Source organism: Clarias gariepinus, chromosome 6 (genome assembly GCF_024256425.1).
Source record: "Clarias gariepinus isolate MV-2021 ecotype Netherlands chromosome 6, CGAR_prim_01v2, whole genome shotgun sequence".
NCBI lineage: Eukaryota > Metazoa > Chordata > Actinopteri > Siluriformes > Clariidae > Clarias > Clarias gariepinus.
The window spans coordinates 40,413,727-40,440,000 of NC_071105.1; the positions used below are offsets into that span (position 1 = coordinate 40,413,727).

The window sequence follows — 26,274 nt, forward strand, 5'->3', positions numbered from 1 at the left end:
TGCATGTTGTTTTAGTCAAGACCTTTATAATTATTCTACCATCATCACTCAGTCAAGTTTGGCCCATAATCTGTTAACTACTAATACCCCCATCTCACCTACTAATACCCCTATCTCACCTACTAATACCCCCATCTCACCTACTAATACCCCCATCTCACCTACTAATACCCCCATCTCACCTACTAATCCCCCTATCTCACCTACTAATACCCCTATCTCATCTACTAATCCCCCTAATCTCACCTACTAATCCCCCTAATCTCACCTACTAATACCCCTATCTCACCTACTAATACCCCCATCTCACCTACTAATACCCCTATCTCACCTACTAATACCCCCATCTCACCTACTAATCCCCCTATCTCACCTACTAATACCCCTATCTAATCTACTAATCCCCCTAATCTCACCTACTAATCCCCCTAATCTCACCTACTAATACCCCTATCTCACCTACTAATACCCCCATCTCACCTACTATTACCCCATCTCACCTACTAATACCCCCATCTCACCTACTAATACCCCCATCTTACCTACTAATACCCCTATCTCACCTACTAATACCCCCATCTCACCTACTATTACCCCTATCTCACCTACTAATACCCCCATCTCACCTACTAATACCCCTATCTCACCTACTAATACCCCCATCTCACCTACTAATACCCCTATCTCACCTACTAATACCCCCATCTCACCTACTAATACCCCTATCTCACCTATGCGGTTTTGCGCGGGGACCGTAGGTTTGGTTAATCATGATTCACCGCGAGTTTTGGCGCTGTGATTAGGTTTCCATCTTTCCGCGCATCGGTCTCGTATAGTCAGTCCACATAGGTGAGATAGGGGTATAACAGCAGGAATAACATAGGGGGGGTGGGGTATCGGGGGCGGGGCTTGTAGGACGTCTTTCACCGCACACACAATAACAGATTGGGAATGACTGCTGTCTGGCTCACGGATTATACATTATTTGTATGAATAACAGATTACATTTTTGAAAAAGTAACTAAATAACTGAGACTTAAATGACGACCTGACGTGTTACATTACTCATTACATCAAAAAAGTAATCAAAGCACTCTAACGCTAACATTTATAACGCCGTACACCCAACACTGCCCTTTAGATAAAGTTATTGTAACTGTAATAAACGCCTTTGACACTTATGAAATGCTTGTAATTATACTTCTGTACACCAGAGTAACATCTGACACAAAGATCTAAAAACACTGAAGCAGCAGAACTTTGTGAAAATTAATATTTTTGTCGTTCTCAAAACCCCACCAGGGGGCGCACAGTGTTCATTGAAGCGAGCACTCAGAAATAATGTTTATCTGATTATTGATTAGTTAAAAAAAAGAACATTAATAATAATGGAATGATTGTGATTAAGGATTAAAAGTACAGGATATTTCTATTCAATTTAAGCAAACAAAAACAATCAGAATCAACCCACTGAACAATCAGTACAACTCAACACACACACACAAACAGAAGTTAATTATTTATTGTGAAGTCTTTTTTTCTTTTACATTTTTTCTTTCCTTCGAGTCAATAAAAGAGTGTTGTAATACTGCTGTTCCACTACACGACAGTGCAAAAAACCTTTCTGTATTTCAGCTATAAATATTTTTACTTTAATACAAAACAACTACTAAACCTCGAGTCAGACGGTACCTTCAACATCATCAGCCGTTAAACTGTACAGTAAACTTTATGACATCATTGGCCTCGTGACATCATCCGAGATCATCACACCTTTTTTTTCTTCTTTTTTAGGACAGTATGATAAAGAGACAAACGCATCACACATCTGCTGATCCCGAAGCGGAGGAACGTATCATTAGTCGCGGGAGGTCATGTGATGTGATTGATTAATACTAAGTGGGCGTGGCCTAACTCACCTGTTCGATGGCAGTGACATCATCAGAGAGGAGGATGTAGAAAATGACGCATGCTGACGTGACGCTCATTAAACATGATATTAGTGATTATACAGGACACACACACACACACACACACATGATTCAGAGTTCTGAGCAGACTCTGCTGTCCTATTTAGTCATAGTGTCAGTTCTAATATTTCCTGTGTTTTCTGTTTAGTGTACAGGCTGTAGTGCAGCAGTAAGCAGCAGCCAATCAGCTTCAAGCCCCGTCCACCAATCACAGAGCAAAACGCTGCCGAGGCACCGATCCCAAGCCTTTCTGTTTCCATGGCGATAAAGCAGGAAGTCTTTATTTGCTTTATTTGCACTCCATTTCCGCTGCTCCGGCTCTGTGTGTGTGTGTGTGTGTGTGTGTGTGTGTGTGTTTGTGTGTGTGTGAGAGGGAGATTTGTTTTCTAAACGATTATAGTTGCTGTTGCACGTGTGTGTTTACATGTGCTGTGCGACGGGAGTGACGTAATTCCGAGGGAACATTCCGGTCTGGCCGTGACACGCCCCCTTCCACCAGTTGGGGTCCGAGTTGTCCAGGACCTGCACCAGGTCTCCGCGTCGGAACCCGAGCTCGCCGTCCTCCTGAGGGTCGAAATCAAACAGAGCCTGCACGTAGGACGCGTGCTGCAACACACACACACACACACACACACACACACACACACACACGTTTTATTAACACTTTATTATGATCAGAAGGTTCCATAACACCTGAGCCTTTACACTAAATGCCATGTTCACTATGTAGGGAGTCAGTGAGAGAGACACACACACACACTCACTACCCATAATGCTCTTTGGCACAACACATAGTGAACGTGGTATGTGATTTGGGACACGCCCACACAATCCTGAACATAGCGAGCTCTTTCACACCTCGTTCACGTGACGCAGAAACGTTATTCCTGACTCCTCCTACTCTGTGTGATCTGACTGGTCAGGTGATAATGAGGGGGCGTGGCCTGGCTCACCTGTGGTACCTGCTCGATGTCACGCAGGAAGATGGGCTGATTTCGGGAGACGGATGTGGAGCGGTGATAATCCACCAGGGAGTTAAGGGAGTTAAACTTCACCACCCACAGGAAGTACTTCCCCGCCCCGTCCCTCAGGACCTTAAAGTGCTGCACGTCGTTCCCAAACCTGAGAGAGGGAGGGGGGAGAGGGGGAGGAGAGGCCACGAGTTAGAGGGAGATTTATTAGAATTGTAATAAAACTTAAAGATAATTAATAACACTATATGGTGAGCAAATTAATTTAAATAAAACTAAATCTTAACATACATTTAACACTTTAATGAGTGAAATAGAATCTGGCAACCCAAATAATTTCTGACTAAACGCAGGAAATAAAGTTAATAATTATGATTAATTTCTAACGACCCGCTCTCAGAATAAAACGAGTTAAGAAAGAAAAAATAACATGAAAGTACAGATTTATCAGATGTAAATAATAATAATGATAATAATAATGATAATTATACACAGACTAAAGATGATATTTAATACATATATTTTGCTGAAACTCATTTGCCAAAGACGACTCGAACCTCCACTAAAATAATAAATAATAATCCAATAAATAATCGCGCAGGTCCGTATGACAATCCTGGTTTTTATGTGATTAATTGTGCAGCACTAATTGCCACAAAATGCATTAAAATTAATTTTAAAAAATAATATGCAAATAATTTAGCAATGTTTCTAAAGGTTTATAGAGTCACATGACCCGGACTCGTCATGATATCTGACTGAGACGGAGACGAAAACAAACAGAAAGAGATTCTGCAATAAATAAAGAGATGCAAAGCGGCACAGGAGACGTTTTCATTAAAACACAGCGGTGTAAAAAGTGGACATCGCGCATAAATTTGCATAAATTAATCTTCAGCGATGATTCCAGGTTCCTGCTGCAGGTCTCATATGTTTCATAACAGAAACGTGACTTTTATATGTCTGTGTCTGGTTTGTTTCACAGCTTTGGAAATAAAAATAGAAGACAAAACTATGAGTGTGTGAATAACTCGGCTTTGTGTTTCTACAGGAGAGACAATTCAGTGTGAAACAACAGGACGCATCCGGGACACCCGTGATAAACCTCTATTACACTGTAATAAACAACACGGAGAGTTAGGAGAGGAGAGACGGAGGTGAGAAGGAGACGAATGGAGAGCGTACTTGACGGAGAGAGAGAAATCCCCCGGCGCGCTCTCGCTCTCTCGGATAAGGAACGCTCCGTCGTGTCTCTGTTTGATCAGCATCTCCTCCGCCTTCGCCCTCTGCATCTTCCCATAAAACCACCTGCATGTGTGTGTGTGTGAGAGAGGACACAGACAGATCACTGTGAGATGATAATGAGACTCAGCGGTGTGAGATTAGACTCTGCAGGGGCTCCAGCGTGACTCTCGTACTCACGGGTGCGGCTTCATCTCGATGTAGTTCTTAGGGATGAAACCTTCCTTCCCGTAAAGCTCGGCTTTATACCAGTTCTGATCACATTCTTCATTTAACACCTGCACCAGAAACACACACACACACACACACACACACACACACGGAGAGTTGTGTACATGAATATACTCCAGTCTAAAACAAACAACCCTCTGTTACACTCCATGATGCTCACACTGTCAATAATTTTATAGACACGCCCCCAACACAACCTGACTCCACCCCTCTCGTGATCTGAGTGTTGGAGATGCGGAACTCTTTAGGGGTTGGATGTGTGTGTGAGTGTGTGAGTGTGTGTGAGAGGGAGGAGGGAGGGAGAATCTACATTTATGCAAAACTTGACCCAGTTTCTGTACAAAACACACACACACACACACACACACACACACACACTTAAACCATTTTTCCACAAAAGTGAATCTCATATGTCTCACTGCCCCCCCACCGCGTCCCCTCCCCCCCCCCCCCCCCCCCCCGCCCCCCCTTCGTACCTTTAGTATCTCTCCGCGTTTGAAGCTCAGCTCGTCGTCTGCGGTGGCGTTGAAGTCGTATTTGGCGACGGCCTCCATGACAGAGGCTCAGACCCGCGTCACTCCCGACACACACACACACACACACACACACACACACACTGTCAGCAGCTGCTCTTATTCTGTCAGAGAGAAAATAATCAAACGGATTAAACACTACACACACACACACACACACACACACACACACACACACACACCACCATGTCCTCATTTTCACTCCACACTGAGGGAGTTCTGTTCTAACCCCCTGAACAACATTTATATCCACCACTGTCTAGAAGTAGAGGAGTCGCCGTGTTGCTAGGCAACAGGAGCATCCCTCCGTCTGCTGTTTAAAGCGTGCAGGTTTGGACTCGTTATCACACCGGCGAAAAACTCCTGCGACTTTAAACTTATTTATTCTGGGGCAAACCGGACAACACCACCTCCGTACATCTAAACAAACAAATAAACAAACAAACAAACACGCACATAAACTAATAAACAGAGTGAAGCCGTTACTGTACTACTGTGTGGAGGAACAGCGGCGCTCGTTAGCGGTGATTACACTCCATGTGATAACGAGAGCTCTGCACTGTTTAACAGCTGAGGGTTATTTCCATCCCCTCGACTTTGTTTATTCCAATCTAAATATAAATTCACAGCTGGATGTATGCGGCGCCCCTCTGTGGCACATCACGGCGTTACACACCCAGAACGCTTCAAACCAAAGGGATTTCTCACTCCTGATCAGCGCGTTGTTGTTAAACAAGAAGTGTTTTCGCGGTTATTCTGTGAATACTCAACATAGACTCGTTGTGACTTCAGGTGAATGATGTCGTTACACCATATCGTCACTCCCAGAAAGATTTGTAGCGCAGCACGCTGTATAACACAACACGGCCGACAGGATCTCTTATAGCCTCTCACACGGCTCCCATATTATTTACTGAACAAGATCACTGATTTATTATTATTATGATGATGATATCATTATATCTGTTGATGATAAATGGTGTTTATGGTCCTATAAAAGCAATATCACACTAGGTGGTGCTGTTGTACTGAATATCAGCACGACTGTGATATCTTTCATACCTACCGCCACTTCACGTCGTAGCCATGCTGATATTCAGTACAACAGAACGACCCTGATACTGCGTAAATACAATCCTGCTTTTTTTATCACAATATCTATGATGTATCACATTATCGATAATATATCTTCACTTCGAGATCAATAAAATGAGGCAGTGATGTAATGTGTGAGTCGTGTTAGCGTTGGAGACACTGCAGGAGTAAAGATATTTCTCTTACAACTTCATCTAACAATCAATCTATTTAAAATATATAATATATAAATATTTAGATAGAAAATGCTGTGTTTTGTTTGTATGTATTTATTCATAATACATAAATAATAAATAAATGAATAAATACAAACAAAAAACAGCATTTTCTATCTAAATTCCTTAGACAATATACTGTATATTAATTATTTTTCACATTGTTCTTATTATTATTAATAGACAGACAGATAAATACTGTAGATCGATAGTGTTGATTCATAAAACACATCTGGAATCTTATGACTGATTGTAAATCTACAGCATTTCTACAGAATAAACAGAATCAACTAATAAATAATAAAACAGATGTAATTAGTGGTGAGACTTGCAAACATCACTGCTCGAGTACAAAGACATCAGGACAAAGAGAGAGAGAGAGAGACAGAGACAGAGACAGAGAGAGTGAGACAGAGAGAGAGAGAGAGAGACAGAGAGAGAGAGAGAGATCTGTTGGAGTAGTGGAGGTGGTTGTCTAGTAGTACACACTTACCCTGTATATAAACACACACACACACACACACACACACACACACACTGTATATAAACACACACACACACACACACACACACACACACACACACTCACCCTGTATATAAACACACACACACACACTCACCCAGTACACACACACCCTGCACACACACACACACTGTATATAAACACACACACACACACTCACCCTGCACACACACACCCTGCGCACACACACACACACACACACACACACACACACACTGTATATAAACACACACACTCACCCTGTACACACACACACACACACACACTCACCCTGTACACACACACCCTGCACACACACACACACACACTGTATATAAACACATACACACTGTATATAAACACACACACACACCCTGTACACACACACACTCTCTCTCTCTCACACACACACACACACACACTCTCTCTCACACACACACACACTCACCCTGTACACACACACACACACACACTCTCACACACACACACACACACACACACCCTGTACACACACACACACACACACACACACTCACCCTGTACACACACACCCTGCACACACACACACACACACTGTATATAAACACATACACACTGTATATAAACACACACACACACCCTGTACACACACACACTCTCTCTCTCTCACACACACACACACACACACACTCTCTCTCACACACACACACACTCACCCTGTACACACACACACACACACACTCTCACACACACACACACACACACACACCCTGTACACACACACACTCTCACACACACACACACACACACACACCCTGTACACACACACACCCTGTACACACACTCACCCTGTACACTCACACACCCTGTACACACACACACACACACTGTATATAAACACATACACACTGTATATAAACACACACACACACCCTGTACACACACACACTCTCTCTCTCTCTCACACACACACACACACACACACACACACTCTCTCTCACACACACACACACTCACCCTGTACACACACACACACACACACACTCACACACACACACACACACACACTCACCCTGTACACACACACACACACACACACTCACCGTGTCTCTGTGTCTCTCCTCAGACAATCCTCTCCACACACACACACACACACACACCGGGTCTGTATTCTCACCTCCTGCTGTATTTAATCCCTGAGCGAATCTACACACCGACTATTAATCACTTCCGGGTCGTTACCGGTGTAGATCTTTATATTATTATTTATTTAATTTATTTTATCCGGATAGTTTTTGTGTTTAATTTCTGCGCTCGCGAACAGCGCGAGCTCCTCTCTGTCTCAGAACCTGTCAGTACCCGAGAGGTCCAGTGCGCATGCGCGAACACAGTGCGCCTGCGCGGTCACCAGGGTACAAGTCGGTCACTAACAGCACACAAAAGACAGAGACAGAGACAGTGTCCAGTCTGAGGACATTCGAGTGAAGGACCTGTGCACGTGGACTGTGTAGGTTCAGGTTTTTCATTTTACTTTTATTTATTGTTTAACTTTAACTCAACTAGACTGTGGTGTACAGCTGAATTATACCTTTATTCATCTCCTACATCTACTGTGTGTGTGTTTAATTAAAAAGGTTAGCATGATGGTTTATATAATGGACCTGTTTAGCATGAATGTCTAACAAACCTTTAAATGTCTTTTACAAAAAATGAATAAAAGGAAGTTGTATTAGAAATGACAAATGAACATTCGTTTGCTTTTTGTTATTTATTGAAGAGATATTTGTGTGAATTCCATAAAAAACAAACTAAGAATTTTTAGAATTTTAAGAAGAAAAAAAAACAAGAGAATTCTAGATAATTACACACAGGAAACGCAAAATCTGTTGCGATTTGTTAAGCGTGTGTTGTTATTGTTATCATAATTTTTTGTCATTAAAACAGCCATAAAGCACATGATCATGTGTGGCTGTGCTTTTTCTTTGCCTGTGTGAGCCATTATTTCTTTTTTCCTCAGACATGTTTGTATACTTGGTTAAAATGAAATAAAATGAAATTTATCATATTGTTAATTTGTCATGATATTGTGTAAAGATGTGTCAGACTATAATTGCGCAGTCATGAGCCGTATACAAGTGTAGCGATGCAAAAGCCCTCCTTAGGCCTTGTGGTGGCAGAAGGTCTTGTGTGGTCTGGTGATCCTTGGGGTTAGGGCTCCGGGTACGGCCCTTCTATCACCACTACCTTTGCACTACCTCAGGAAGTGAAGGGCTAAGAGAGTAAGCAAATCCTGAGTGGAGTTCCGTAGGTGGCTAGCTTGTCTTCAACAATCATCTCTCTTTTCATCTTTTCCAGCGACTCCTGCAACCAAACTGGTGCCAGACATATTGCTCTGCAGTTCATCAGTGAGGTCAAGAAGGGGACACATTCGCAATTCAAAGTCTCCATACCCATACCCCTGCCCAGGCTATTCATTGTGCCACAGAGAACACTGAAGACAGCAGTTACAGGTTAAAAATTCAATCTCAATTAGCGAAGAGAAGAATGCCAGGATATCTTCAACAATGTAAGGAGTCACTGTGTTCCACTGATCAGCTACCCCCTGTCCCTACCATCTGAACACAATGACACCATCACCTTCTTCTCAGCCTGTTCCCCAACCCTCAGTTCCAAATCTGAAATCAAAGACTCGTTATACAGCCTGCTCAGTGAACCTCAATCTGAAATCAACAATATCTTCCATGACAGCTATCTCACATATATTGGACATTATAGAGGTGGCAAGATGAACAAGAATAATCAGAGACTCTTTACACTGTGCTGTGCATGGATCACCATGTCAGGAGGGATCACCATGCCCACTGGAGGGCCAGAGTTTAAACTTTGTCTTGGATTTCCCAGAGTGTACCTTTATCACGTGTCCCAGTTGGCCTGACCTGTAACTTTAATTTAGTTTAGTTGTGTGTGTGTGTGTGTGTGTATATAGCGCTAGGTTCAGTTAGTTCATATCGCGTGTGTTTTGTTTATTGCCATTTATACAATTCCTGGTCATATTTATGATAAACATTCTTACGCTGGGCCATCATCTCAACCTTAACGTGACACACCAACATCTTTTTTCAACAACAAAAACAAGCAAAAGGTTTCCTTTATGCCTCCAAGTTCAAGGCAATGAAACCAGCTAGATGTAATTATCAAAAAATGTGGCAACAACTGCTGGATTCAACTGTGTTCCACCAGCCTTACAGACAACGTAAAACTCTGACAAGCAACCGGACAGACCTTCAGTCAGACAACACCTCTGAGGGTGAAACGCTACCTGGAACACAGTTCCACAAAGAATACAATATCTGAAGAAGCTTTCAACCGTATCTCACAGCTGACCATCCTGGCAGAGCTAGACAACATACCAACTGCAGAAAACTCGGCAAGGCAGTTGATACATTGGCTAATAGGAAAGCCCCGGGAAACGACTCAATCCCCCAGGGGTCATCACAAAATGAAAGCCAGTCCTAATTCATTATCTGCATGAATCACATTGTCGCCGCTGGAAGGAGGAAGAAATACCTCAGGACATGCGTAATGCAAAGACAGTCACATGCTTCAAGAACAAAAGAGATGGAAGTGATTGTAATAACTACAGGGGAATAGGCCTCCTCAGCGTGGCTGGCAAGGTATTCGCTAGAGTTTTCTTCAACAGGATCTATCCAGAGTCCCAATATGGCTCCTGATTAGAACAACTGATATGATATTTTCTGTGAGGCAGCTCCAAGAAAAATGCAGAGAACAGCAGCCACGCTACCTCGCAATTTGACCTGTCCAAGGCCTTTGACTTGGTCAGCCACAGCAGCTTCTTTAAGATCTTGCAAAGGATTGGATACCCACCAACTTTACTTAGCTTTATAGACATAACAGGCACTGTCAGTCTCGATGGAAAGATTGAAAGTCTAAGATCACCCTCGTCCTACTGAGGGAGATGTTGTCCACAGATGACGCTGCCGTGGTTGGCTACACTGACTCATGGACAGACCTGCCCATGTCTGCAGTGAGTTTTCCCTGACAATAAGTGTAAAAAAGATTCTGATCATGGCTCAGGACTCCACATCTCCCCAAATTAACTTCCATCAATGGCATATTGAGTCTACCTGGGCTTCAGTATATCCAATAACGTGTCACTGGACACAGAAATCAATTTAGGAATTAGTAATGCAGTGTCTGTGATTTTGAAGAGAGTGTGGAAAAACAGGAACTTAGCCTCAAACACAAAGATCAAAGTGCCCCAAGAGAATACTCTCCTTTATGAAAGTGAAACTTGGGCAATATTCGCACACCAGGAGGCTAGGCTGAACGTCTTCTATATGAGATGTCTCAGAAGAATACTTGGCGTCATGACAAGATGCATGGGAAGTGATTGCACCTCCCAGTGGCCTTCTCTCTGGCCAAGTTAAAAGCGGTATGAGGCCAGAAATCCTCTGTTACCATGACACGTCCAAAAGATCAGCCCATGTCGATGTAGAGACATGGAAAGAGACACCTACAGCCTGCTCGCATTGGAGATAGCTTACTAAGTACCGTGTTCTCGAGACCAAGACCGATTGCTGTGAGCACAGGGCTTTTAAACAACAGCAGCGTTTATCAAACACAAGCAAACCACCAAACTTCACCTGCAGTGACGTCTCCAGGTACTGCCACTCATGGATCGGTCTGTACAGCCGCAGCAGGGCATGTCCAAGCTTATTAAAGCGCAATCCGTCATCAACAGTGATCGGTGACGGACGGAGGTCAGTGTGTAAAGGAAAAATGGCTAACACTGCTCTGGGTTTTAGGGTCTATGAGCTTGTGGAGTTTGGGAATCTCCACCTGAGCAAGGCTCCGTCTGCGCTGGTGGTGATGATAAATCTCTTGTTGGGAGACACACACACGCTGGTGATGCTACCACTGTGGCCGACGCCCACATGTGTGACATCACCGTCTACATAACGCCACACCTTTACCAGCTTGTCATCACCACCTGGTGGAGACATGAAGAGATAAGAACATTAATATAAAATAAGAAGTTGTTTATGTTATATTACTGAGTTATAGATGTTAATAAACACAGTGACTTTCACACTCTTTCTCTCATACCAGTGATGAAATGTTCTCCATCAGCGCTGATGTCCATGCCGTTAATGGCCCCGGACTGCGAGGCCTCCAGCTCTCTAACAGCTGCTCCATCATACACCTCCCAGTAGCCAATCTGACACAAAGGTCAAAGGTTAATGCATGGACAGAAGCCTTTCAGTGGTCCCGTCCTGTTCCATCCTGGCAATTAAATTATATTCCTCTCTCTCTGTCTCTCTCTCTCTCTCTCACATACACACACACACACTCTCAGGGTGGTACCTTTCGGTCCGTTCCGCTGGTGAGGATCTGATATTCGTCAGGATGATAGCAGACGCTTTTGAACAGTGTGTTTGCCAGAATCATTTGATTCCTTACAAACCGACTGGGGAGAGAGAGAAAGAGACAGAGAGAGACAGAGACAGATAGAGAGAGACAGAGAGAGAGAGAGAGAGAGAGAGAGGTGAGACATTATATAAACATTCCAGGAGAACTCTGTATGGTTTGCGTATCTGCACTCACACCATGTCCCAGATGATGCAGGTTCCGTCGGAGCTCGCCGTCACACACTCCTCATTGTTACTTTTAATCTTGATGGAGTTGACTGAAGCTTTGTGCTCCTTCATGCTGGCGATGAGTCTGTGTGTGTTGTGCAGGATATGCCACACTCGCACCTACAACACCACCACACCATTACACAAGAGGGTTTACTAAACATCCCTCAGGTCCAGATCCAGTGATGTTGCTATGTGGTTGCTATGGTAGTTCGGCCTATAGTTAGGTGGTTGCTATGGTATCTCAGATGGTAGCTAGAGTGTTGCTATGTGGTTGCTACGGTTGAATTAGCACCCAGAGTGTTTAGATATAACCTATTGGTCACAACAGTACCCTGTAGTATTATCAGCGCTCTAGGTCTTACTTCAACACTGCAGACTTTACGGTGTGTGTTATTTATCAATAAAGTAAAATAGCTGTATTTACAGTCTGTAGTAAATCCAATGCGTCTCCTCAACACCAGGACGAGACCTGCATGTAATCAGTAATAGGGAACAGTCTGTTTAAGCCCACCTGGCCTTCTCCTCCTCCACTAACGAGGCGCGTGCAGTCGCTGGTGCTCTTTATCGCCGTCACGCCCATACTGTGAGCATTAGGGATCATCATCATGAGACGGCCGCTCTCAGGAGTGAACAGGCGGATCATCCCATCGTTCCACGCTTTTCCACCATTTAAATAGAAAATACCAAAAAAAAACTTTTTTCACACTTAAGCACTTGTTTTTACAAAAAATCTCCAGCAGTAGTGCATGCTCCAGGTGAGATAACACCATCACCAGACCACATCAGTCGAGCTGTCTCTCACCGCTGTAGATGCTCAGGCCGTCCTGCATGACGCCCAGCGCGTTACACGTCATGTTCGGGATCCGGATCCGTAAAAGCTCTTTGCTGGACTCTGTGTGCCAGACGCGGATATCATCCTGAGAACACGTGGCAAAGAGCTCTGACGTTCCTCTAAGAGAAAGACACCAGGAGTAAGAGACAGATGGAGCAGAATGCTAAAACACTCTGGTGGTGATGGTGAGAACTGCGGGTTAATCTTACATGGGGAAGGCCGCGTCCCAAACTGCATTGCAGTGGCTGGAGGCGATAAGCTCGGACGTGAAGTCCGTGTAACCCAACCTGTAGATCTGAGACGCCTCGGTGCCCACGAACACCTGCTGACCCTCACCACGCAGAGCCACGGACGACACGCCGCCCTCCAGCGTCACGCTCCTGTACACACACACGCGCACACGCACACATACGCGCACACAGCAAGCTATGCTATGTACATTACATCAACAATAATTAAATAATAATAATGATAATAATAATGATACATTATATCTGTTCCATCTTTTACTCTCTCATAGTCTCACTGTCTTACATAATGTCACTGTCTACTGTCTCACTCTTTAACTGTCTCACTCTCCACCAGTCTCACTATCTATCTGTCTCACTCTTTAACTGTCTCACCTGATGGTTTTGAAGTCTATGCTCGAGCAGAGGACGACTGTTCCATCTCCTGATCCCACCAACAAATCTCCCGTCTTCAGCATCTTCAGAGCAGACACACCCTACAACACACACACACACACACACACCATAACTGTTTGAGATCCATACACCAACACATAAATGAACTCATCACATTACAGCTGTTAAAAGCGTAACACAGAACTTAAATCCTCGAGAAATCGTGTATTTTCTTCGTCACGCTCACTTTGCTGAACTTGTGCTTGGCCGGGCCGTGGCCGTTCAGCAGGCGACTCTTCAGGTTCACCTTCAGGACGTCTCCGCTCGTGGTGCCGCAGTAAAAGAAAACATCGTCCTCTGGGATCTACAGGGAACAGAAGACATGCAGTACGTCCTGACTGGTCTAAAGGTGTTGATTAATTTTCCGTAACAGCAGCTCTGACTGTAGCGTACTGTATGTTAATATTAATGCACTCTCTCTGATTGGTTATCGTTTCCATAGTAACGACACATCCACGGTGACATGTACACGTACAGCGCATCCTGGAACTAACGGAACCTTCTACAGGTTCCACAGTGTAACTACAAATAGATTAAAGATGTGATGAAATATTGGAACATTACTGTATAATAATGTAATAAAAGTCCTCTCACCTCTATACACGTAATAACCCTCTTCAACGGGCCCAGCTGGCACTCTGTGGGCCGGATCTTCCTGTTGGGGAGGTCGAGCTCCCACACACGGAGCGTGCCACTACAGGCAAAAAACAGGGAAAGAACATGAACAATTCAACACTTGGGTTACTGACGCTCATGTTTACAGACCACATGTTCAACATCTGGGAGTTCTGATCAGTCTGAGATCACAAGAAAAGACGTCTGCTGTCTGAAACAACTCCTTCACTGAGCTGTAGGACTTTTAAATAGAGTTTAGGACGATCATTGGGCCAGAAATAATATTCTGTTCTTAAAAATCTCCATTAAACATGATCGATCTGGACTTTATGATATGTTTTGAGGAATTTTACACTGACAGGGCTGTTAGCTCAAATGCTTCTGATTAGCTCTGATTAGCTCTGATTAGCTCTGCGGTTTCTGTAGCGCCGTGTTTATCGCGTTCCCTCTAACACACATCAGGCGCCAGGTTCAAAACCCGGCAGAACAGCTTGTTTTATACATAAAGTCAGGACCAACTAGCACTTTAAAACATGAACAATAACACTGCTGCTGACACACACACACACACACACACACTTCATTCCGCACTTCATGTTCCACTTATACTGCTGCTGCTTTTATTTACTTCTTAGAATAATTTTTCAATTCTGTGTAAATGATGTATTTTATATACAGCATTTCTATTTTAATTATATTTATTGTAAACTGTAAATCTGTAAACTTGTGAATTTGTAAATTCGTCTCAGATTTTAAATTTAACATTTTCTTTTATTGCACTCAAATTTTTCTATTTTATTCTATCATAAAATAACAGTTGTATAAACATTTCAGTGCATTTCATATCATATCTAATCTAATCTAATCTAATCTAATCTAATCATATCTAATCTAATCTAATCATATCTAATCTAATCAGATCATATCTAATCTAATCTAATCATATCTAATCTAATGTAATCATATCTAATCTAATCTAATCATATCTAATCTAATCTAATCTAATCATATCTAATCTAATCATATCTAATCATATCTAATCTAATATAGTGTATAGTCGTGTAGGTGATGAATAAAATTTGAATTAGAATTAGTTTAAGCTCCTAAATCTGTTCCGTTCGTGTTCATGTTCTTGTTCCTGGTCCTGATCCGGTCCTCTCCTCTGATCTGTCTGGTGTTAGTTTACTTTGTGTTGTTTATGTGTTAATTAAAGTTTTAATCCTGAGACTCTTCAGCACAGTGTTAGCCCTGAAGCTACGATTTATCTCATTTTAATTATTTAAAATATCCGTCTTAACATCAACATCATCAATTAACTGACTTTTGACCACGCCCATTATTTCAGTCAATAATCTGACACTGTCTTACACACACACACACACACACCCACACACACACACACTCTCTCTCACACACACACACACACACACACACATGAAGACGAAGACGAGTCTTACTGTCCGGCTGAGATGAAGACGTCTTCGCTCAGGTTGCAGCAGCTGACGGTGAGACAGTGACCTGCACCTTGAGCCGACACCAGACTCCCACAGATCGCCTCCTTCTTCTCCACGTTCCACACCACGATGCTGCACACACACACACACACACACACACACACATTATATACTCATATACATTAAGTGTTATGAAAAATGGTTTTATATGATCATATCTAATAATTCACTTTTTCACCTGGTGAGACACATTTTCGCACTTTGAGTGTGTGTGTGTGTGTGTGTGTGTGTTGTATACTGTCAGACGGTGACACTGAAGTCTGTAGTTACACCTGAGCTCTGAACACAGGTGGATGGAGGATGAGTGTTTGTGCCGTTACCTGCCGTCGTCTTGTCCCCCCAGAGTCACCAGGTACGTCTCATTGGGAGAGAAAGACAGAGCTTCCACTTTGGCCTGGTGGAGGACGAGGCGAGCGTGAATCTCACTTTTACTGTTATCCCAGATGATCACATCAGCCTGAGGGAAAGGTGAGACAGCAAATAAACACCAGGACACACACACACACACACACACACACACACACACACACTGAACAACAACAACACTACAGTGTTTCCCTTCGTTCTTCCACTCACCAACACACACAGCTTCACATCTACACATGTAATACTCGAGTCTGCAGAAGATCTTATTCATTTAAATGATATGAATCCAAATCCATAAATAAAACACTTAATAAATTAAATCTCTGCACCAACGAAATGAATCTCCTCTGAGACGATGGAGACGGGAATCTGAGAAAGTGTTTCCTCTAAATCAACAGAGAGTTTCAGCTCCTTAAGTGAGTGAGAGTGGTGTCTGTGTTCTTATGGTCTGTGTGTGTGTGTGTGTGTGTGTGTGTGTGAGGATCGGACGCTCACCTTAAAGCCCATGAAGTTGACCTGTCCTGACGCCACGTAGGTCCCTGTCCTGGACACAGACACACAGGAGATGTTGTTGGTGTGTCGGTGGTGGAGGAAGTCCTGCCTCCCGTCCTGCAGGTTCTTGATGACCAGCGTGGAGCCGAGCGGGTAGATCAGGTGCTCTCGGTCCGGGTGCATGTGCAGTCCCGAGATCACATGACCTGGAGAAGGAACGGGAAAGCGGGAAATTGTGTGTGTGTGTGTGTGTGTGTGTGTGTGTGTGTATTGTATAGTAAAGGTCTAATGTCAGCTCTTACCATTGAACCCAATAACGGCTTCAAGTTGAAGTTTTGGAATCTCCTGCACGTCTGCAGCCATGAGAGTCTCACACACACTCACACACTCACACACTCACACAACAATCGCACAGCAAAAAAAGTGTGAAGTCTCAAAGTTTATAAACAGTCTGATCTGAGCAGCATTGCCAAAATGTTTACATCCGTAACCTAGCAACGGCATTGACGTCATAAACACCATGTTTAAAAAATATATATTTTACAAAATTATTAAATTATATAATAATAGTAATAATAATAATAATTAAAGTCACAATATTTGTATTTCTTTTTTAAATATTCAATTCTATTTCTCTTATCTTCAGTTAAGTTTTTTTGTAAATAAATGTGAATATATAACTATAAAATACATTGGTGCCTCTTTATACAAACTTAAACATTTTGGCATTAAGAACAGAAATATTCCAACATATTTGCCCCAGAGTGTGAAGCATTTTTGTCATACGAGGGAACTGAGCCAGCTGTGTGTACTCACGTCCTGGAGCCGTTTAAAACCTGTTAGTGTCGGGGAAAAGACAAGCGAGGCGAGTTTACATATATTTGTGGGTATTTATTTACATTTAGATTAAGTGAAGACACAGAACCATATCTGCAGAAATATGATTATTTAAGTGCTGGAAATTGGTAATATTGGTAATATTGTTGGGTGACTGGAACAAATCATCTGCATTATTTCTTATGAGACGATGCGTTTACAAACTTTCACCTTAAGAACTCGCCTCTGGAACAGATGACATTCATACGCCGAGGTTTCGCTTACAGTGTGTGTAAACATCTGGAAGGATTTGTTCATTTAATTATAATAAATAAACCACTTAACATTTTCTATGTTATAAGCATATAAGCCTTAGGATATAAGCTATAAATTAAACAAAATTATTAATGAAAAAATGTAACAAATAATTGAAAAAAATTATGTTTCATCTTTTTATGCGTTTACAGTTGTGATTAATAAAATCAAACAAACAAATCAGTCTCTAAGTGAGAATTAAAGAGCCAAAAGACCGAAAAATAGAGTTTAAAATTCTTTATTAGTGTAAATATAAATTGCAAATAGTAAAAAAGTCAGAATCAGAATAACACACTAAAAGCACAATATAGTAACTATACAACTGTGTTTGTTTATATCAAACGATGTCTAAAGAAAGGATGAAAAAAACTGTTGTATACTAAATCATGTACTCCAATAATAATAATAATAATTATTTTTTTTTTTTTCAAATTAAAAATTTTATGTAACATTGTTTCGAAAATAAAAAATATTAATAATAATATAAAGATAATAATAATAATAATAATACTAATAATAGTTTGGTGTTTTTTACTTGACCACATGTTCATTACAATAAACAGAATTTTTGTAAATAAGTTACACACGACCTTCACACATCATAAAACATGTCCAGAATAAATTAGAAATTAAGTTTAGTGTGTATGTGTGTGTGTGTGTGTGTGTGTGTGTGTGTGTGTTTGTGTGTGTGTGTATGTGTGTGTGTGTGTGTGTGTGTGCGTGTGTGTGTGTGTGTGTGTGTGTTTAAATCTTTAGAATGTATCAGAGTGAATTCCCCAGACTTCAAGACTCTGGATCCTGAATTTGCCCCTGCAGAGGACGGGACTGTCAAACGTGTCACAGCGTTCAGACCGTCCCACTGTGAGACCTGTACTGAGACACAGAGCAGGTCCTCTGTCTCCACCTGACACACACACACACACACACACACACACAATGCCATATAATGATAAATATGTCGTTTAAACAGACAGACAGACAGACAGACAGACAGACAGAGAGACGGACAGACAGACGGACAGACAGACACCTCACCAATAAACAGCATGTTGTCATCTCCGCTCATGAAGCAGGGGGTCACTGCAGGGCACCCAGTGCAGGATGATGTCATCATGTCACAGGAAGTGGAAGCTGAGTGAGAGGAAGAGGATTCCTTCCCTCCTGTGGTCTCTGTGATGTGCAGCACTGATGTCTGGTATCGCTCCATCGCCGGCTTCAGCTGAAACACCAGCGTTTATCGGTTAAAGGAGAACACACACAGCTCTTCACACACACCTGCTGCATGAAGCACAAGCCATAACATCTCATTATTACATCACTTCCTGTCCCCCGTAATAAAAAGTTTCTTACGGTGAAGACGAAAGACTCTCCAGTGCCGAAACACCGCAGCTTCACTCCCTCACGTCTCCTCAGAGACCAGTCTGAGGACAAAAACGCTCCACATACCTGACACAGACGGACGGACAGGGAGACGGACAGGGAGACGGACAGGGAGGGGTATTACAGGAGTGTGCTTTGAGACACGTCCCCATGATTTCCAAACAGCCTGAATGTGTGTTAATTAAAGTGTTGTCTGATCTGATGTGAAACTCACCTCCTCGTCCACCGTCCTCAGGATCAACACTGTCGGCTCGCGGCCTTCAACATGCGCGTAAAACCTGAGGGTACAGCACTATAGAGTGAACAGAGTGTCTCAGATGTTGAGAAAAGAGTAAGAACATGGAGACCTTAGTAGAGAAGAGGAAGTAGAGAAGATGAATTAGGGAAAGAGCGGTCAGGGGAAGATGAACTAGGGGACAGGAGACATAGGAGCTGGCAGTGTAGTCAGTACGGAGTATGATACAGGGGACACGCATCTCGGTCACATTACTAATCATTTCACTTTTACTCTATAAAAGGGTGCGTAGGCGTTTATCTCATGATGGAGAGAGAGAACGGGATGAGGAGAATGATAAGAGAAAGAGAGGAGAGTGGAGGTGGAGAGATGGAGAGAGAGATGGAGGTGGATGATGGCGTACTCTGTGAGTTCTCGGCCGTGTTCCTCTGTGCTGTAGAGACGTTGTGGGTTGAAGAGAGAGAAGCGCTCTGGGATCCAGGCCCACACCACTCGCATCTCCGTCTCAGACACCACGCTGGAGACAAAACGTCCCAAATCCACACTCTGATAGGAGCTGCAGAGGAACACACACACACACACACACACGTACACACACTTACAGACTAGAACTCATCAGCTGCAAATAAAAAGACAGAACGAAGAAATGTGAAATGTGTTGAAAAGGACGAGATTTTGCGGCGGTTCTGTTGGTAATCAGTTATCTGTTTAATCTTTTCCTTCTCATATTGCAGTGATACACATGATATAGAGAACTCCTCCCTGTAGAGTGTGTGTAGTCCTCACACTCCTCACCTCTCATGCTCGATCCCTTTCCTGATTAGCGCTTGCTTGTTAGCGTTGTAGAGGAAGTTTAGCTCCTTGCGCGTAGGCAGCTGGATGCTAAAGGCTCTCTGAAGCAGCGCGTCAACGCTACTATGGCGGCTCACGTTCTCCACAAACCCCTTCATGTCCTGCTTGAAATCCTCCACGTGGGCCAGTCGAGAGCTCACAGAGACCTTGTAGAGACTGAGGAGCGCTAAAGCTACACGGTACAGAACCTTGTAGCCCTCGACCAGGTAGATGTCCAGCACGCGGACGGCATAGCTGAAAGGCAGGTCGGCAAAAATCCACATGATCCAGTCAGAGTAGAACTCGAACAGGCTCTGGTGGGAGCTAGCGATTAGCTTACGGATTCCCCGGCAGTACTTGTTGGCCAAGTCCCCGAAGGTCATGCAGGACGCGTGGGTGGTGACGAAGTTCTGATCGATGTAACGCTTTTGTGGATCTGTAAACCTCACCAGCGAGCTGATGCTGTGGAAGCACTGAGCCTCGTCCTCACTGTAGTGAAGCAGCAGAGACACCAGGGCCGGCAAAATGGGGCAGAAGGTTATCTCTGGGAAGCTCTCGCTCACACATAGGAGGATCTTCTTTACTGAGTTCAGGCCTGATTTGTTGAGGCAGTAGCGAGGGATCTCACCGTCTTCCATGAACCTGGGGAAAGGATGAGTGCTGCTGCCGCCATCCTCGAACATCCTGGCTGCCAGACGGCGATACGTCTCTGAGTCCTCGGCGCTGGACGTGCTCTCGATGCGCTGGATGAGGTGCTGGTAGGACTTGGCCTGCAGTGTGTGTGGCGTCACCCAGAATCCCGAGCGAGCAATTTCCTTCAGCTCCATGTGATCGCTGCAAAGAACTTTCCGGAAGCGAGAGGCAGCTTCTGGGTTGATTTTCTCCCAGTCCACGTAGTGACCGTATCTCATGCTCGCAGAAGATCTGATCTCCCAGCTGTCCGGTTCTGTGATGGTTAGCATCGGGAGGTTTTTAGGGTTCCCTCTGGGACCTGCGGGACAGAAAACTTTTTTAGAAATAAACCAAAGGTGGAAAAATGTCGGGAAAAAAACCTCTGAGTGCACCTGTGAGAACGTTCTTCATTTCTCCAACAAGTTGTCATCTTTAAAGCCAAATATTTGTGTCTGGAACTAAACCACTTAGTTGAGTTAATTGAGTAATTGATTTAAAGAAGATGAAGTGATTTTAATTTCCACACTGGATCTGTCTCACTGTTCAATACGTATGTCTTAATAATTAATAACTAATACAAAAAAAATTCTATAATTTAGTTGTTAAGGCCGCTCCCTAGCCTGTGATTAGCGAACCGTAAATGCTTTAAACTCTTTCCAGTAAGTGTGAGAAAACTGACATCAGAGTGGACAAGAAACCGCCCCAGTACACACCATGTGGTGAAGCTGAACTAACCATCAACTAATTCATCAACTATATACAGTTTCAACTATAAAAATCAATGAATTTAGAGACACGTGTGGTCGTCTATTACGTGTATATTATTATAATAACGCAGGGTTGGATCGGCTGGGGTCACAGTTATAGAGGAAATAAGTATTTACATCAATAAATATACAAGTAAGTCACATCATCAGTCTTCAAACCCATGACCTTATAAGCATCTTGTAATCGCTTTAAACATTTTCAAGTCAGTTATTAAAGACCTACTCAGGCCATGTGACTCCAATCATCTGACAAATGAACAAATGAGCAGTCTCTAATGCTCTCCATTTCTCTCAGAATGATGGACTTATGATTTCTAAGAAGAAGACAGAGAGAGGAATGCACTGTACCTCCATGATCTTTCCTTAGATGTTTGCTTCCTGGTTTTGATGCTGTTTTTTTGTGAAGGTTTCCCCTCTTGTCCCCGTGTAAAGCTTCGCTGTTTTTGTTTTGATCCAAGGTGTAGAAGGATCTGGACCGAGGTCTGAGGAAGTTCCTTTGGAACTCGAGCACATCTGACGTCTCAGAAAAAGAAGAAGAGCGACGCCTTTGAGAGCCGTCTGACCTGCTCGCCCTCTGCGGCTCCACCGGACCGAAGCTGGAGAACTCTGAGCTCGGAGAAACCTCGAGCATTTCTCCTGCAGATGAAGTGAAGTTTGGGAGTGAAGTCGTAAAAGAGTCGGAATAATGTGGATGGTTTAGAAGTTGGTGATCTTGGAAGTTGGTAAGAAACTGAAATGTAATGTAATGTAATGAGTTTAGACGTTCAGGAGGTCAAGATGATTCTTTAGTAAGTTGAATCTTTAGAAGCACTGTCGCCTTGCACCTCTAGGGTCCAGGTTCGATTCCCAGCCAGGTCCGATTCCCGTCTCAGTGTGCATGGAGTTTACATGTTCTCCCTGTGCTTGGTGGGTTTCCTCCGGTTACTCCAGTTTCCTTCCACAGTCCAAAGATATGCAGGTTAGTCTAATTGGCGTTCCCAAATTGCCTGTAGTGTGTGTGTGTGTGTGCGTGTGTGTGTGTGTGTGTGTCCTGCGATTGATTGGCACCCTGTCCAGGGTGTACCCTAAGCCTCCTGAGATAGGTTCCAGGTCCCCGTGACCCTGAATACAGGATAAAGCGGTATAGATGATGAGTGAGTGAGAGTGAATCTTCAGAAGGAACGAGAAGAATGTTGAAGAGAGCAGGTGAGGTGTGGAGCCTCTGAGGTCTGATCTCCGGGCAGCGTCTCGCTCCGACTGTCGCTCTGAAACGAGTGGATCATTTATGTAAACGTCTCAGGTAACAGTGGTGGAAAATTACAAACTCTCCTATGAAGCGCGTGAGCCGGTTCCCTGTGTTTATGGGAGAAACACGCTGGGTGGGTCTCGTCTTCAGGCTTTAGAGATTACAAAACAAACACTGCAGCAATCTTAACAAGAATAACTCTAAGAATAGATGAAATCACACACTCACACACGGCACGGTTATTACTCTGAAGATCTGATGAGTACATGCTGCATGTGTGTGTGTGTGTGTGTGTGTGTGTGTGTGTGTGTGTGTGTGTTAGATTCATTAAGTGCAGAAAACTGTAACATAATACATAATAAATTAACTCATTATTAATGTTAAATTAAATGTCGTGTTAAAAACCTGTGGCTTCTGTAAATGAAATAAATCACCAGCACAAATAAAAACTCGTTTCATTTTTAAAAGTTTACAGTTTTTTTCATGTGTGTGTGTGTGTGTGTGTGTGTGTGTGTGTGTGTGTGTGTGTGTGATCTTAAAACATGCACACTCATGACATCTGAATAGAATGAAGTTATTCAGTGACTGTTATGATCGTTGTGTATGAAGGTCACCACGCTCTGAGTGTATGCATGCGTGTGTGTGTGTGTGTGTGTGTGTGTGTTCATAAAATAGCTGTGGTCCTGTGGAATTTGTTTAGTTTATCCATTACTTAATTATTTATTACTTATTTTGATTAATATCACAACACAAATAAATGACTCTGGTGTCTGAGTGTTTTAATGGTTTTAATGGTTTTAATGGTGCGTTTGTGTCCACAGTGACTGTGTGTGATTATTAGATTTATATTCATCAGGATTGCTGCCCCCCCCCCCCCCCCCCCACACACACACACACTGCCCCCCCCACACACACAATTGTTACATTAGATTAATGATGTGTTTTGTTGTATTTTTTATATTTAATAAACATAAGGTTAAAACAGTGAACAGTATTATAATTATTTCCTCCTCTTGTCCTGTACACTACACACTACACTACTACACACTACACTACACACTACACTACACACTACACTACACTATTAGTCCTGTACACTACAGTATTGGACACTACAGTATTGGACACTAGAGTATTTTCGCGCTCAGACACACACACCGGTTTGTCCCTCCCAGCGCTCCGTAGTGACGTCACTGTAAGGCGGAAGTCACGCGACGCTGCCCGGGTTTGTTTTGTTTGTGATCCGCGGGACAAATAGAGGATTTATCTGTAATAAACTCTGTTAAATACCTGTAATAAAGTATAAAATCTGATATAAATCACCAGGGAGATGTCTCAGGACCTGTGGTAAGAGCCGCATTTAGGAACTGTGTTAAAGTCATGTGGTAATAAATATATACATTAGTGATAAAGTCTGTATTATTATTATTATTATTATTATTGTTGTTGTTGTTGTTGTTGTTATTATTGTTTTAATAAGTGATAGTGTAATTCACGAATGTTTAAACACTGATATATAAAAAGAATAACGTGATGAAAAGCACTGGATCAGTCCTGCAGGATTAGACTTCCGCTTTTACTGGGAATCACGTGACTGTGGGGTTTCCTTCTCTCACACACACACACACACGGATCAGCCACAACATGAGGACCCAGTGTCTCAGTCTGGACCCTCTCACAGCAGCTACAGTTACAGTGTCTCTTACAGTGATGTGTGGGAGGGATTTACAGACCCAGAGTGAAGGTGTAGGGGTGTGACTGGGACGTCTCGACGACTGGGACGAGGGCCAGACTGGGACGTCTAGACGACTGGGACAAGGGCCAGACTGGGACGTCTCGACGACTGGGACAAGGGCCAGACCGGGACGTCTAGACGACTGGGACGAGGGCCAGACCGACGTTTAGACGACAGGACGTCTAGACGACTGGGACGAGGGCCAGACCGGGATGTCTAGACGACTGGGACGTCTAGACGACTAGGACGAGGGCCAGACTGGGACGAGGGCCAGACTGGGACGTCTCGACGACTGGGACAAGGGCCAGACTGGGACGTCTAGACGACAGGGACAAGGGCCATACTGGAACGTCTAGACGACTGGAACAAGGGCCAGACTGGGACGTCTAGATTACTGGGACTTACTGTCATCAAAACCGCAGCTCTCATGGGATGTTCCCTTTCTGCTGTGGTCAGGACTGACCTGAACCTGGTGCACTGGTGACTGGGTCAGGGGTCAGGGGTCATTGATGTACACAGAGAGTGGAGTGGAGTTCATAGTCCTGTAAATCAAATCAGTGATGAAAAGGTTAACGCTGGTTTTGATAGAAAGGTGGCAAAAGGGGACCTACTCAATATTAGACAGATGGTCATAATGGTATGTCTGATCAGTGAATACACACACACACACACACACACACACACTGAACTATAATATAAACTACTGCAAAATACTATTAACACACAGATGGAGATAGGCAGATATCAGCAAAATGGATTGTGTGTGTGGGTGTGTTAAAACTTCATCTAAACACTGCAGCTGAGTGATGTGTACACCGCATGTGCTGTGTGTGTGTGTGTGTGTGTGTGTACAGGTTTCAGAACTATGACGCCACATGTCGACTCGCCCAGGAGATTGCTGAGAACATCCAGGAGAGGAACCGACAGCAGAGGACCGGCGGGAACCCTGCCAAGGTGAGGATCACACACACACGGACACACACACACACACACATGTCATCAGACTCTGATCAGATCGCAGTGTGTGTGTGTGTGTGTGTGTGTGTGTGTTTCTCTGGTGTATTGTGTTTGTGATTTAGGTCTGGTCTGATGTCAGTGTGATGCTGTGAGACTGTGGACATGTTGATTAGATAAACATCATTAGACTGAGGTCTGACAACAGGGTTTAAAAAAGTGTTATTGCAGTGTGTGTGTGCGTGTGTGTGTCTCTGTGTGTGTGCGTGTGTGTATGTGTGTGTATGTGTGTGTATCCATCCCCTGATTGTGGTCTGTTCTCGGTGTTTAGCTGAACATGACCCTGCGAGCATCTCTGCAGAAACTGAAGCAGAACATCACACAGCTGAGAGAGACACTGGCTCGAGCCTCATCACAGCGCCGCGTGTATCCTTACACACACAC

The 26,274-nt window shown here is 43.5% G+C and overlaps 4 protein-coding genes across 4 annotated transcripts in view; 1 reads left to right on the forward strand and 3 right to left on the reverse strand.

Moving 5' to 3' along the window:
• Positions 1 to 1,507: 1,507 nt before the first annotated feature.
• On the reverse strand, positions 1,508 to 8,084 carry grb2a (growth factor receptor-bound protein 2a). The gene is made up of 6 exons (XM_053497724.1): positions 7,916 to 8,084; positions 4,891 to 5,051; positions 4,364 to 4,461; positions 4,127 to 4,249; positions 2,924 to 3,092; positions 1,508 to 2,576 (listed from the first exon to the last, which is right to left on the reverse strand). Exons 2-6 carry the CDS (start codon positions 4,966 to 4,968, stop codon positions 2,391 to 2,393), a joined length of 654 nt encoding a protein of 217 aa, XP_053353699.1. The 5' UTR covers positions 4,969 to 5,051; positions 7,916 to 8,084; the 3' UTR covers positions 1,508 to 2,390.
• A 1,932-nt stretch (positions 8,085 to 10,016) lies between these two features.
• Positions 10,017 to 17,280, reverse strand: cfap52 (cilia and flagella associated protein 52). Its single transcript, XM_053499180.1, has 14 exons — positions 17,203 to 17,280; positions 16,904 to 17,106; positions 16,363 to 16,499; positions 15,986 to 16,114; positions 14,508 to 14,607; positions 14,101 to 14,217; positions 13,854 to 13,954; positions 13,440 to 13,610; positions 13,201 to 13,349; positions 12,910 to 13,055; positions 12,364 to 12,515; positions 12,124 to 12,226; positions 11,866 to 11,977; positions 10,017 to 11,749 (listed from the first exon to the last, which is right to left on the reverse strand). The coding sequence occupies exons 1-14, from the start codon at positions 17,261 to 17,263 to the stop codon at positions 11,568 to 11,570; spliced, it is 1,863 nt and encodes a 620-aa protein (XP_053355155.1). The 5' UTR covers positions 17,264 to 17,280; the 3' UTR covers positions 10,017 to 11,567.
• Positions 17,281 to 18,769: 1,489 nt separating this feature from the next.
• Positions 18,770 to 23,203, reverse strand: LOC128527009 (TBC1 domain family member 24-like). Its single transcript, XM_053499267.1, has 7 exons — positions 22,265 to 23,203; positions 20,442 to 21,468; positions 20,050 to 20,202; positions 19,626 to 19,689; positions 19,382 to 19,477; positions 19,067 to 19,250; positions 18,770 to 18,935 (listed from the first exon to the last, which is right to left on the reverse strand). The coding sequence occupies exons 1-7, from the start codon at positions 22,545 to 22,547 to the stop codon at positions 18,784 to 18,786; spliced, it is 1,959 nt and encodes a 652-aa protein (XP_053355242.1). The 5' UTR covers positions 22,548 to 23,203; the 3' UTR covers positions 18,770 to 18,783.
• A 1,144-nt stretch (positions 23,204 to 24,347) lies between these two features.
• The window catches only part of stx8 (syntaxin 8), an 8,160-nt gene continuing 6,233 nt past the window's right edge, over positions 24,348 to 26,274 (forward strand). Inside the window, exons 1-3 of the mRNA XM_053498577.1 lie at positions 24,348 to 24,488; positions 25,731 to 25,830; positions 26,162 to 26,256. Coding sequence (XP_053354552.1) covers positions 24,472 to 24,488; positions 25,731 to 25,830; positions 26,162 to 26,256 — 212 coding nt within the window. The 5' untranslated portion in view covers positions 24,348 to 24,471. The remainder of the gene's footprint in view (positions 24,489 to 25,730; positions 25,831 to 26,161; positions 26,257 to 26,274) is intronic.